This window comes from Lycium ferocissimum, chromosome 7 (genome assembly GCF_029784015.1).
Source record: "Lycium ferocissimum isolate CSIRO_LF1 chromosome 7, AGI_CSIRO_Lferr_CH_V1, whole genome shotgun sequence".
NCBI classification, from domain to species: domain Eukaryota; kingdom Viridiplantae; phylum Streptophyta; class Magnoliopsida; order Solanales; family Solanaceae; genus Lycium; species Lycium ferocissimum.
This window is the reverse complement of record NC_081348.1, coordinates 8,397,772-8,412,290: the sequence shown is the minus strand read 5'-3', so window position 1 is coordinate 8,412,290 and position 14,519 is coordinate 8,397,772. Positions and strand designations below refer to the sequence as shown.

General features: G+C 33.2%; 1 protein-coding gene across 1 annotated transcript; it reads right to left on the bottom strand.

Moving 5' to 3' along the window:
- Positions 1-880: 880 nt before the first annotated feature.
- LOC132062493 (protein trichome birefringence-like 41) lies at positions 881-4,654 on the bottom strand. The gene is made up of 5 exons (XM_059455050.1): positions 4,341-4,654; positions 3,096-3,267; positions 2,601-2,779; positions 2,339-2,497; positions 881-1,281 (listed from the first exon to the last, which is right to left on the bottom strand). The coding sequence occupies exons 1-5, from the start codon at positions 4,652-4,654 to the stop codon at positions 966-968; spliced, it is 1,140 nt and encodes a 379-aa protein (XP_059311033.1). The 3' UTR covers positions 881-965.
- Positions 4,655-14,519: the final 9,865 nt, after the last annotated feature.

Sequence of the window (14,519 nt, the reverse complement as noted above, 5' to 3'; positions counted from 1 at the left end):
ATAGTAATAATTTTTTTAAAAAAATATCAAAAATTGTAGAAAAAAATAGTTTAAAAAGTGAAATTTTTTTTTTTAAAAAAGAAAATTGATTATTTAGTTTTCACATTTTTTATATAAAAAAAAATAACTTTTCCATTTTTTGAAATCTTTTTTTTTACAATTTTTTTTTCATATTTTCTTAAACATCCAGATTTTTTTTTTTTTTTAAATATACTTCCTCCGTCCCAAAAAGATTGTCCTCTTTTGACTTGGCATAAAATTTAAGAAATAAAGGTAGACTTTTGAAATGTGTGGTCCAAAACAAGCCTTAGATATTTGTGTATTTTTTTTTATAAAAAAAAATATTATTTTTTAATTTCCATGTTGTGCCACCATAGCATTACTTATGCCAAGTGAACAATTTTTTTGAGAAAATTTCACCACTGGGAGTTTGACTTCACTTTTTAGAAAGCTGAGTTTACACATTTAGTTCAGGTGTGTTTTAATTTGCAAACTAGATAGTGATAGTGATAGTTTAGATAGTTTTCTCAACCTTATGATAGTTTAGGTATAAAACTAAAAAAAAAGTGATAGTTAGGGTGTGTTTTTGACCCTTATCTCTTAGTCAAAACACTTATTTGGGTTATGGAGGTGCTATTTCTTGCTATTAAGTGGGTTGGGTTGTACAATTTTACGCCAATTTCTCTTTCGCTTTTGATAAGGAACATTTTAATCTCCAAAACAGGTATCTGACACCGGATAAGAAACAAAAAATAACATACAAATATCAAATCCTCACAAGCTTTCAATCAACCCGTAAACAATATATTTTCAAATTCCACAGCAAGCCAATAATTAGAAGTATTATGAAAACTTAAGTTAAAATATGAGAATTTGGGTCTGGATCTTTTCCTATAAGCTGATAAAAATAATAAAACATACAAATATTCCAATAAAAATTGAATGCATATGCTTAATTAATATAATTAAATGGAATGTTTGGAAGAAGTGGCGAAGAGAGAAGCATATAGAATGTTATTCCAAGTATCAGGAACTCCAGCAATGCACCAATGTGTACAATCAAAGCCATGTAAGCCATTGTATATGCTGGGATGCCCATCTTTTCTTAGTTGTGAAAGCTTTGTTATGTCAAGTAAATTTACTATCGGCTTTGACATGCTCTTTATAACTTGTTTCACTATCTTTACAGGAATTGGTAAGCCACTTGGGTATATTGATCCTTTTACTGGTGTTGTCACGTTGAAGCAATTCTTTACTCCTGGCTCACCCCATTCAGATCCACTGAAAAAGGTTTTTTACAAAAATGATTAGGCAAACAGAAGGATATACGTGAGATTAGACATCACTCGGAAATATTTAGTGTTTGAAATGGTGCTTTATGTGTACACTTTCACATTTTGTTGGTTTGAATCATCATCTACAAGAATTTTGATTTTTTTTTTCCTTTCCGGAGTTTTAGTGATATTAAAGGTGATAAATTTAACCTATGATTTGGTAACTCGTCTGACCAGCAATTTTAGTGGGTTAGATTATGATCATTTGTTGATTTGACCCAGCGAATCGGACTAAAAAATGACACATTAAACTATTGGATCAAAATAGGTTAATTAGTGTTACATAACGGGTCAATATGCAACCCAGACCTAAATACACAAAATCAAATTATTTGAAGAAGGTGAAATTATGTAAACTTGGAAGAAATTAAGCTAAATAATTTTTAAACTTCTTTCAAAAACAAAAGAACAAACGAAAAAAACAAAAAAAAGAGGGAAAGTTGGATCATGTTGGGCAGATTTGATTATGACCTGTTATTTGACTCATCTTGACCAATCTACATTGGCTCAAACATACTTTGAGAAGGTTGAATCATCACCTATCTATTGATCGGTCTGATCAATTTTTACTTGTCCAAATCAAACCCAACCTGCTTGTTTACCACTTCTACCGTGATATTTTAGAAATTGAGAAACTGATAACAGACCGCATAAACAATTAAAAATTTTGTGAACTGAGCACAACCAATCAAAGCAAAAAAGCAAATTAATCCATCAAATTCAATTGTCTTTTTATTGGCTTGATATCAATTAGTTAAAGGAGAACATGATAAGTCACTATGTTCTATTTTTCGAACAATGTCTAAATCATTAATTCTTTTAGGATGTATTTGGTAGGATTAAAGCCATTTTTCAGATTTATTTTTTGTCATTTGGTCACTGGACAATATTTTCTCCATCAAATAGATTGAATTGATGGAACCTGCAAAAGTACTCTGTGACATAGAAAAAGAACACAACGTAGGAACAAGGAATAAAATTACAGTATGATTGAAAATTCTTACTGGTAATGCATGGGAGATGCTCCTTGGAAAAATACTTTGGTTTTCTTTGTATCAACCTCCGTTTCAACCCATTTAGCCCATGTATTTAAACCTACACGGAAAGCTTCTATCCGGTCCATGTCTTTCGATATTGTGCCATTATTTTCAACAAAATCCCATCTACACATACAAAAATATACTCCAATTAGACTTATCATAAATCATAAAGAGAGAACAAAGTAAAGAAAACTCTAATCATGCATGTATAAGATTAAGTACATACGGTTGCTTAGAATCGGATCGTGGATACCAAAGCCAAGTATTGAAGATCAAGACGTCAGCTTCTCTCCAAATCCGTCCATATTTCATTGAATTGAGTTTTAATACTCTTCCAATATTGGGTTCCACTTCAATGTCTACCAAGTAATTTGAATGAAATAGTATTACTTCAACTCCATAGACCTGCGAAATTTCAAACGAAAAGTCAAAGACGGATTCAGTATTTAAATTTATGTGTTCGAGTTCAAAATTCTATCACATCCCATTTGTTACTAGATTCAAATTTTGTTGTACTTCTTTAGTGAAATTTTTAACACATATATACACCCTTGCAGAAAGTTCACTTTTTTATGTCAACATGTAATTTTTGTGTTCACAGCTAAAAATGAGATTATTCTCAGGTTCTTTTCTTGCAATAATAACAAGAAAATGAAATTTTCAGAGAAAAATTATGACAGTTAAAGAGAAAAAAAGAAAAAAGAAAAAAGACGGGATTCACCTCAAAAGTGACGGAAACAGTTTGTTTATTTGTCTGTTGCTTGAATTTGGAATTGGGAACTGCAGCATGAAGTAAGCACAGAAGTGATTCAAAGTTGTTTAGACTTAAAGAATCCCCAATATACATTATCTTCTTTCCTCTGTATCTTCTCAAGAATTTTTTACCATCAAATCTGCAAAATTACAATAATATGAATGCTACAACAACATGGGCAACATATATAGCTTTACTTAATTTTCTGTATAATATTTCAGCTTTTTAGCGATGAAGTCACAGCATAAATTAATGTTTATCATATGAAATGAATTGAAATATAATTACCTTATGTCTGATGTGAATGTATAAATATTTTATCCGCAATCAACGCGATAATGAAGTATTAGACAAGATAGAAGAAAGAAAGAGCCTAAAGGCAGCACTACGGATGCCCTTGACGGGATATCATCACTCGTCGGTTCAGGCGTTGGCATGGTGGGGACCGGCCTTGGGGCAGGAGTAGGTCTTGTCCCAAGCAGTGATAGTAGGAACTGGCCTTGTAGCTGTTGGTAGTGGTCTAAACAAAGCCGAAAGACCTTTACAGGGCAGTCGAGCCATTCGAGGAAGAAGAGTGGTTCCTCTACTCCACTAAATTCCGTTCAAGAAAACGGAGGTGCAAAGCCGCTCTAGGCTTTGCCTTAGTGATGTTCACTAGTTTTATGAGCTACAAACTTAGTAGTGTGTTTGTACACTTATAGGGTTTTAGATCAGATTTCGGCATGATAAAGTTTATCGATGCAAGAATGTACTGTTTGTGAAACGGAATTAAGGTAAAGCTATGCAAATGTGCACATTTTACAGGGCTATTAGAAAAAAAAAAAAAAGTTCCAAAGAGTAGTCGGGGTGGATGCACTTTGCCCGAAGCAGTGTCCCGCTTCACCGAAATCTTTTACTAGAAATCACTACAAAAAAAATGGGTAATTTGCGGAGGTTGAAAGTTGCAATTTGCGAGGTTTTTATCTTCCGCTAGCAAATAGTGGAGGCTAAAACCTCCGCGAATTGAAACTTTCAACCTGCGCAAATTAACCAATTTTTTATAGTGAATGTTTATATACAAACAAGCAAAATGAAAATATTTGGCATATATATAAAAGATGACATCGCTTGTTATTATAGTGATTTGTTAATTCTTCAAATGTTGATACCTCTTACTAAAAATTTTATGTACGCTAATGAAAATAGTAGCACAAGTGGGTGAGAAATACGAACCTGGGCAAGACACAACCCTTGGGTTGCCATCTATATTTAAGGTATTCAAGATTAGGTTTTCCATATTTGATGCAATCAAATTCCTTTCTTATGAATGGACAAGCTATTGAATTATACAATGGATATGAATTATCAATAACCCAACTTCCTTCAAATAAATCACAACTCTTGATCTTTTTTGTACTACTGTTTCCACTAATATTTGTGACTACTTCCCCAGCATTTGCTTCTAATACGAAAAAGCTTGCTATTATGCCAACCAAAATAGCAGCAATATTTAGAAAAAGTCCAATTCTCTCAACTACTTTACCCATTTGAAAAAGACAGATGGAGAGATATTTGAAAGCTATTGTGGCTCTATATATACATGAGTTTAGTAAACGGTTTAATCAAAAGGATCTATTTGAAGTTATCGGATGATTTAGTTTTCAAGGATTTAAAATTAATTATCTTTAGACGTGAGATAACATGTAGTGCTAGTACTAGTTTAAAATTAGTTTATTAGAATTTTAAATATTGTAATGCATTATTTGCCATTTTTTCACATGCTGCACACGTGGTGAACACCACACGTAGAGGAATCATGCACCTCCTTATTATCAATATCAATTACTACTGTATATATTGTTCCTCATTCTTGCATTTCTGCGATCTTAACGTGAAATGGTAGCATAACATAAAGTCATTAAGTCATTAAGTCAAAACATTCTAACAATGTCATATAGTTAAAAGGGGGGAAAGCCGACGCTGGGTGTTGCAGGTGTTGACTAACCCCTTCCCCCATTTTAAAGAAAAAGAAATTTACTTATCATAATTATCTTTAAAACCTATTTATGAATAATAACTGTCTTTTATTTTATTTATTTTTCATAGCTAAAATATTTTCTTAAATTACACATCATAATTAGTGTCCTGTATTTCACAAATTTTTCTTTTAAATTGATTTTCTCTCACTTACCAAATCTATCTTCTCTCTCACCCCTCTCTTTCTCTCTCTCTCTCTCTCTGTCTCTCCGTTCCCTCTCCTATCCCAGATATTGTTTCCCTTACCCCTCCCTCCTCCATGTCCACCACAACACTACTGTCAACACCAAAAATAGCGGTACCAGATCTCGTTTGCCTTTACCCCTCCTCCCCCTCCTCCATCTCCACCAAAAAAGTAGCTGTCATTTGGCCTAAATTCTGCACACTTTCTTTGATTATATTTGTTTGGGTTAATCTCTTGGGAAACAACACATGCAGTTGGTATATGAATTGAGACTCAATCTGTGACTGAAATCTAATAATGGGGTAGAATTACACTCCCATTTGTTCACTTCAACTAAAATTCCTTCCTGCCCACCACATGTTTGAAATTTTGCCTCAGAGAAGGATTTAGTTATTGCTTACCTAATCTCCAGAGCAATCGAAAGAGGCCCTACTCGCCACTCTTTTCTGTGAAGATTAACGCCTCCGCTAAGCTTCTCCAGTAAATCGTTATGAAGATTCGGGCAACTAAATGTCGTTTTCACGATTTTTATATTTTGCTGTATTTCAATGTATTCATCTTTTTTTTTTTGGTGTAAATATAGTGAATGTTCCAAATATAAAGCCTGTTTTTGCTCCACTTTATTTTCACGATTTTTATATTTCGCTGTATTTCAATGTATTCATCTTTTTTTGGTGTAAATATAGTGAATCTTCCGATGGGACATTTGTAAACAATGATATACAGCCGTTGGGACATTTGTATTTCGTTGTATTTCAAAACGACGAAATACAGCCGCTGGGTATTTACGCGTATTTAAAAAAATTAAAATACAACCGAATCCGGCAAAACGATGTATTCTGGGAGACTTCTGATTTTTGGAAAATTATGTGCTGAGTTTTTTTGAATTCAAAAAGTTTGGAATGGAGTAATTTGGAGAGAGAAACGTGAGCTGTTATGGAACTTCAGCCGTTATGCGTGATACATCGTTGATTTAATTTGACTTACCATTTAAAATGGAAGAAGAGAATCTGTTCCATAAATACAGCCTATTTTTACTCTGCCGGATTTTGTATTTCCGTATATTTCAAAAACGCGAACTCTGTCGGATTTTGTATTTCTGTGTATTTCAAAAACGCGAAATACAACCGAATACAACAAAAACTAGCTACGGTTTGTAAATATAGAAAAAGTAGCTATAAATTGTTAGCAGCTATTAAAAGATAGTTGTTTATGTAAGTTTCACTTTAAAAAATGGGCAACTTACCAATATGTACGATTCGACCAAATTTATTTACTAATATGGACAAAATATAAAAAACTGAGTCACTGATTATATATATTACATGTATATACAAAACGTATATATTTGGTCATATTTTGTAAACTAGACCACCTGACTGTCCAAAAAGGTAACTATCCCATTACAAATTTTATATTATATAAGGGATCCAAAAAAATACATAAAGAAAAAAAAAAAAAAAAGGATAGTGAGAATTAAACTCACACAAATCATAGGAGAATCTATAACGGGATAGTTTCACACATAACCGATCTTGGGATCACCTTTAAGTCATATTCATAGTATAAAAGAATTGCAAGTTTAGCCACTTTTGCTATAACTTCAAACATTCGGGCTTGAAATTTCAAAAATCTTGTCTGAAGTTGGGAGGTCGCATACATGACCAAATTTTAGGTACATATGACTGAAGTTTAGGCATTTATGTCAAACTTAATGCCTAACATTTAGGTGAATAATTTTACCCAGAAACAACTCTTTATTCAAATTTCAACAATCAAACACAAATTTATCATGAAGAACAAACTCCCATCATCAGTTTATCTAAACAACAACAAATCTAACCAAAAAACAATTCTCCAAACACCAAGATAGGTTACATGAGGTGGATATATCATTAACCTCCAAATTACTACACACGGATAAAGAGTTACCTTTCAGAAAAAGGTGCAAAGAGAGATTATGTGCATCTCTTACCCAATATGTATTTGTTAGCTCTGTTCTCTATCAACGTGTTAATGACGATCTGAGAGTCCATCTCCAAGGTAAAATTAGTGTATTCATTATGGATGCACCATTTAACTCCAAACGATGCTGCTTAAACTATACGAAATTGAACAAAAATGTCCGTATTGTTATTTAATTGGGTCAAAAATGCATTTTTCCTAATCAACATATTATTTCGTTTCTTTTAAACACATTTTTTTTTTATAAAAATATTTTTTTAATGAAAACACATTCTTAAAGATATTTTGTGATTTGAAGCAGTGTAATAAATTTTCTTGTTTTATGACATTATGATTATTGTATTTAACTTTAAACCTAATGATTATATCAGCAAATGCTTATCCTACTTCAATTTGAAAAAGATTAAAAAGTAAAAATATTTTCTATTTTATTAGGAAAAAGAATTTTATCGTTATCTAAATGAAAATTAATAATGTGGTTACTATGATCTTATATATATGATATGTTTTATCAGTTAAAAAAAATACATGGTTTAATTTTATTTTAATTGATAAAATGAGATTAAGAAGAAAAAAATTATCTCCCATTTTTTTATTAGGTTAAGATATTTTAATAGAAAAGAATCAAGAAAAGGGTTTTTTTTAAAAATAATATCTCTAAAAAGTAAAGAAACAATATGTTTATTAGGAAAATGACATTTTTGACCCAAAGTAACAATAGGGGCAATTTTGTAGAGTTTAATTGTATTCTTGGACCAAACTATGAACGAAAGGTATTTTTGTACATTTAGCATTATTTAAGGGCATTTTTGACCCTTTGCCGTTTTTCTAAAAGTAGCTGTGTTATAACCCCGCTAACTGTAATAATTTGCGGTACTTAATGAAACTCCCCCTATTTGATACAATTTGTGGCGGTTAGCGGTGACCCCCGCAAATTAAGTAATTTTTTATAGTGATTTTGTCAAAATCTATATAAACATACCGACCGACTCTATCGATTTTTTAATTTCTATGGTAAAATTTCTGTGAAATTACCAATTGGCCGGCTTCGTTGATTTTGTTACAATTCTAGAAAATTATTTTGAACAAATCGATAGCGTCCATCGATTTTCTGAAGAAAAAAACTAGCAGGCAATGCTCATTTATAGCTACATCACCTGCCACACATAAAATATAATAAAAAGGTTAAATCCAGCACTGTGATGTCGTCAATCCTCCAACACCACAAAAATCTCCAACCAAAATTCCATGAATATCTAATCAAATCACCAACTACAACAACAACAACAAGAACACTAACTCAAAATAACTAAAAACAAAGTACCAAATAGGTCGTCTAAGTACCAACAACAACACAACAGTTCAATCGTACTCCTCATTTACTATGGCATGTGATCGACTATACTAATTCGTGTATAGTATATGCCGGAGGAAAATTCGGGTATTTTTCATGCATACATTTCTTTCCGGCGGTCGTTATAGTAATTTTAAGGTATTCAAACTTTCCTCTATTGGTGGTCTCAATATACTTGAAACTCAATAGGTTTCTTTGAGACCAATTACAATATAACATATCATTGATAGCCAGTGTAGTTCCTTCAGATATTACTATGGCTGCTTTTCCAGAGTCCTCAATTAATTTGGTACTATCAAATATTATTACTGCATTGACTTCTTTCATAATGAAATAAGAGAAATATATCGTATCCCTTGATATAATGTATGTTGTAGCACTATCAAGAAGGAATTTACCTTTTTTTATTGTTTATACGGCCAACTGTATATTTGAGAATTTCATATTTTTCATAAAAGTACAAAGCCCTTTAATAAGAAACATAGAATTCTTACAACATTAGAAACTATAAGAAACCAGACCGGCTTTAGTGAAAACACAAAATAGTTAAACACATAAGATTGAAAAGTAATTTTTCTTATGGTTTCATTCCCCGTTAACAAATCTTCAGTTATGATCCTTAAAAAAGTCTCCAACTTCTAAATGAGTAATACAAGGAAGGCCTTTGATTCATCATCTTTATAGGGAAAGTTTGTCTCATGATCATATGACCCGCCTCAACATCATTTAAAAAGTTTAGTGTGGCTCAACTTTGTTTTTCTTTCTTTTGATGGAGGATTCATAAAGTTTGATAAAATGTTCGGGCGTACGGCTTTCCCATGCCCAATATCCTTACATGTCACACCGAGGGTAGATATTGTAAATCTTTAGAATGATTATTTTGAGAACCCTTATTGTGCTCATATTTGTAATGACCACCGCCATGCACTACAAAAAAATGAGTAATTTGCGGAGGTTGAAAGTTACAATTCGCGGAGGTTTTAGCCTCACTAGTTGCTAGAAGAGGATAAAACCTCCGTGAATTGCAACTTTCAAGCTCTGCAAATTACCCATTTTTTGTAGTGATGACGATTATTATTTCGTCCCTTGCTACACTCCTATAGATTCATATGGCCTCAATAACTATCTAGTCTTCTTTCGGATTTTAAATCATTGTAACTACATTCGCTTCAGGAAATGAAGTAGATTTAGCGGACGAGTTTCATGATTTTTTTTATTAAAAGGTATGTTGCTCAGCTATCAGAAAGCATGAGATTAACTTCGAATCTTGTAATTGTAAATGCATCCACACATAATGAGCTCTTAGCCATAATGTGACTTGATGTTTCATTTCTTTCGATAACAGTATCACCAAAACTCGTAGCGGCAAGGTGAATTTCAGCATCAAGTACTCATGATAATAGTTTTTGTTCTTTCAGAAATGTCGTCTCACAAATTTAAGCTTTGATAAATTTGATATAGGTAAAATATATCATGGAAAATAGTTGAATTAATTTACAAGATCAAGATATCTCTTTCGTTACTAGCTAAAAAATTTCATGGATGGATAGGATATAACATGTAAATACCCATGAAATAAACGGTGAAACAATTTTCTAATTGTTTTAATCATAGCATTATATGTACTGTTCGTGAGATTAGGTCTAACATGATATAAACTTTTTAACAGCATACAAATATTAGTCATCATTATAAATTATTATAATTATCATCTTACATGTGAGATAACTTAAGCATGCATACAATGGATTTTGCATAGAAAAAGGTATAATAACATCCCAACATAAGTATAAAGGAAATGTACCTTGTGCCGAAGAAGAAAGTAAATTACATTACAATTTAGAGATAATGTATTTGATAAGAATTTCGTGCTGATTATCAGAGGAGGACCCATGATTTGAGTGTGGAGGTGAAATCAACTAGAGCTTTAACATAGATATGTCAATCACTAGCGGTAAAGAGCCAATAGTGCAGTGTTTTAAAAGGCGTTTTCGGGGCGAGCCCCGGGGCGGGGCGTACCAAAAATGCCCCGGGGCGATGGGTCGGGGCGAAAGTCTCCAAAGGCATACGCCCAGCAATTCGGGGCGTACGCCCGGGCATTTGGTGCGAGTTTTTTTTTTTTATGGGGCGTGTTGGGGCGGAAGCCCAGAAAACTTCTTCAAATTAAAACGAAATTTGTTAAATAAGTCCTTAATATAATGCCCAAATTCTCAAAAGTCAACATGTAATTACCCAAATGTTTTAAAAAGGAACTGAAGCATTAAATTTAAAAGTCAAGACCTTTTTTTATTGCTAGAACGCCTAATATATATTCTTTTCCAATTATTTATCTTGTCTTCTACTATCTCAAAAAAGTAACGAGCAGTCATTTGTACTTGTAAGTAGTGTATAATAGATTGTTCTAATTAGTTTTTTTTTTTTTTATAATAGATTGTTCTAATTAGTTTTTTTTTTTTTTTTTGAGGTGGAGCATATATACACTTATTTATAGTTTTCTTCAATTTTTTACGCTATTTCACCTATTTAAAAGTATTTATTACAATTATATCATTTTATAAAATACTAAAAATTAAAACCCCATGGGGCTTACGCCCCGTGCCACGGGGCTTATGCCTCACTGAGGCAGATGTAAGACGCCCCGCCTTACGCCCTCGCCTTTTAAAATACTGCACTAGTACTTATGTGAACATAGTCATATTTGAATAAATTATTAACATAAACAAAATACAATGTCTTATCACTATGTACTCCAACGGTTTTTGAAAACTGGCCTAGTATTGAACTCCGATAGACCGGCGACCGGTAAACGATCCACCGGGTCCGGTTACGGAACCGGTTAATCAGGATCCGGTTACCGATTTTGACCGGTTCAACCGGACCGGTTGACAGGCTTACTCCAACCATCTAGAAACAGACAATCTGGAATAAAAAGGAAATTTAGCGCTCCTTATTCCTACTTAACGCTAACGCTACATATACCGAAGGGGTTGGGGATGAGGGGGCTTCAACATTAATAGGAACAGACTAACTGGAAGAAAAAAAAAAGATTTGCTTATATCAAATAATATTAAATACTCTATATAATATGGCTAATAGCACTTTGGGTCACTCGATTATTGATAAATATTAATTTTAGTTTTTGTTACATCCGACTAAGCACATTTATTTTTCAATTATTTGTGTGGACAATGATATTTTATTAAATTTAAATCCACAAGAAATTTGGATTATATTAAATTCAAGATATATTAGTCCAAAAAATATTATGGGTTAATATGATTGACTTAATTATTTAAGTCCAATAAATATGGATTTGATTAATGATCCAATTTTCTTCAAGCTAGTCCATTGATTTGGGCTATAAATAATGAGCCCATTTTGTCAAGCCCAAGGTGTCATCTTATTCAAGAGGCCCGAATTGGTGCCACATGTCAAATGACGTGGCACGCCAAGTCAAATAAAGGAGCCTATAGGGTCATGCCACGTGTCAAAATGATGCAGCATGCCTAGTCAAATCAAAGGCCAATGAAGATGTGCCATGTGTACAAATGACATGTTCCGGCCAATCAAATATCGGCATGTCAGCTTAATTTGATTGGTTGAAAGAAACCTATCCTTATCGCAACTCCTCCATCCTACAATTATAAATAGGGACCTCATAATTCAGAAAAAGGGACAGAAATTCTAACAAGAAGCAAGAGAGAGCTCGTGGATCAAACACTGCAGATTTCTCCACAAGCTAAAAGCATTCAAGCATTCAAGTATTTCTCTAGAAGTTCTAGAGATCAAGACCCAGATTCAAGATCAAGCTCAAAAGCCCTTGAATTCAAGTACAAGTCAAGATCAAATCTATTAAATTCAAGATCAAACTCAAAAGCCCTTGAATTTACTATAGAAAAGGCAAATCAGAGGATTCATAGAGATTGTAACACTCATATTCTGAAATCAAATACAACGATTGTTGCGATATTTTCTTGTCTTGATTATTATTTTCTCGACGTGAATTTTATTGTCTACAACTTCTGGCACGCCCAGTGGGACAATCTCTATCTGTCATCTCAACTTTTCAATCATCAAAGTTTAACAACATCGAGATGACTTCAGAGAAGATCAACTCCAAATCAATATCCTCTAAGGTTGCTAGCTCCAAGTTCTCTCCGACGTGGAAAGCACCCTCGACATTACCTTTGGTAGCATTGGACCAGTTACGAGGAGCAAAGCAAGCATGTTGGGATAACAAGCACTCCAAGTGTCGTCCGTAACAACTCCTGTTTTTGGATCTTCATCTCCAAAAGGAGCGAGATCCTCTACTGATGTATCGGAGAAAGGAAGCAGCATTGCTGAAAAGATTAAGAAGACTCTAACTCTACTTGATCTCTCTGGATCCAAGAACTCTGCTACGAAGGAAGATGTTGATACTTCAAGTGACGGATTGATACGCTCAAATTACACCTATTAATGGTATAACGCGGACGTTGTCAAATATAGTAACCCAACAAGGTTGGGGTCGAATCCCACAGGGAATAGGGCATGAAAAGGTTACTAAATTCGTAGAATGCTATGTTTAGGTCTAATGTCTTAATCCGATGATTTTGGTAAAAGTTGGGTTTTTAGTAACTAATTGCTAACTATTGCTTTGGTTGTGAATTTATGGTAAAAGAAACTAAGATTGTGTCCCCGTTAGATAGAGTGTATGATCATGGGTATTGATCTTGATATACTTCTAATGGATCATTGTATGAATGCACTTAATCTCTATATGAATCTCTACTATTTCAATAAATAAAGATTATTTCTTTTTCTATGATTTTCCCAAATATAAGAAAGTAACTATGAAGAACGATTAATCATGCCAAGTAAATTCTTCTTATTCCTAAGTGAATTTATTAAACAAAGGTTAAAGCTTTGAGTTCTTGTTGTTTATTCTTACCAACCCTAATTATTTTCCCAAATAAATCAAGGTTTATGACTTTAATCAATGTTTGCAACCATTAATTATGTATGAAGAATGAAGAATAAACAAACCCTAACAATCCATTATTTCTATATCAATCACAAACCCAATCACAAAACACCCATCAATTGGGTTCACAACCCTAGTAAGGGAAATTAGCTACTCATAGAAGGAGAAGAACAATAAGCAGTAATAGAAAACATAATGCTTACAATTGATTGCTTGGAATTGAAGAGAAGTTAATTGTAATTGTTTGTAATCTCCAAAAGACTTCAAAACTATGAATAGCTAATACTAAGGAAAAATAAGACGAGTTACTCAGTGTTGAATACTAAACCTATAACGGGTATTTATAAGACCCTAAATCGTAAGAAGTGAAAAGATACAATTGCCGTCGGTTCGGTCTACGTCCATTATACGGTCCCGTAAAACGCTTATACGGACCGTCAAATTGCTTTCTTCCATCCTTAAAAATTCTTCACAGATCTTTTACGATCCATTTTGACGGACCGTCAAATATTCTACGGTCCGTATAAATGTTCCGCAGGAATGGCTCATCGATCTCTGCTCACTGTGACCGTTATACGGTTCATTTGACGGTCCGCATAAAGTTATGCGGCCCGTCTAGTGTCTCCGTCAAACTGCCTCCTCAGTGACTTTGTTATTTTCTCCACTTCTTCAACTTTTGCCATCAAACCACTTAATACCTGAAATCCAATAAAAAGCACGTAAAATCACATAGACTTGCTTAAAAAACAAGTAAAACTTATAGCCGAAAAGCATTGATTGTGGCGTAAAATCACGCCACATCAACACCCCCAACTTAAAGTATTTGCTTTTCCTCAAGCAAGCCATACAAAACAACGACTCAATCTAACCCTGATATCATGTATCAACAATGTCTACATTGGTTTTGAC

Bases quoted from the DNA above. Each gene is read 5' to 3' on its own strand.
- LOC132062493 (XM_059455050.1), bottom strand. From the start codon at position 4,654: ATGGGTAAAGTAGTTGAGAGAATTGGACTTTTTCTAAATATTGCTGCT. The intron at 2,780-3,095 runs GTGAATCCCGTC...GAAATTTCGCAG, and splicing joins CTGTTTCCGTCACTTTTGAG to GTCTATGGAGTTGAAGTAAT. The intron at 1,282-2,338 runs GTAAGAATTTTC...AACCTTTTTCAG, and splicing joins GCATCTCCCATGCATTACCA to TGGATCTGAATGGGGTGAGC.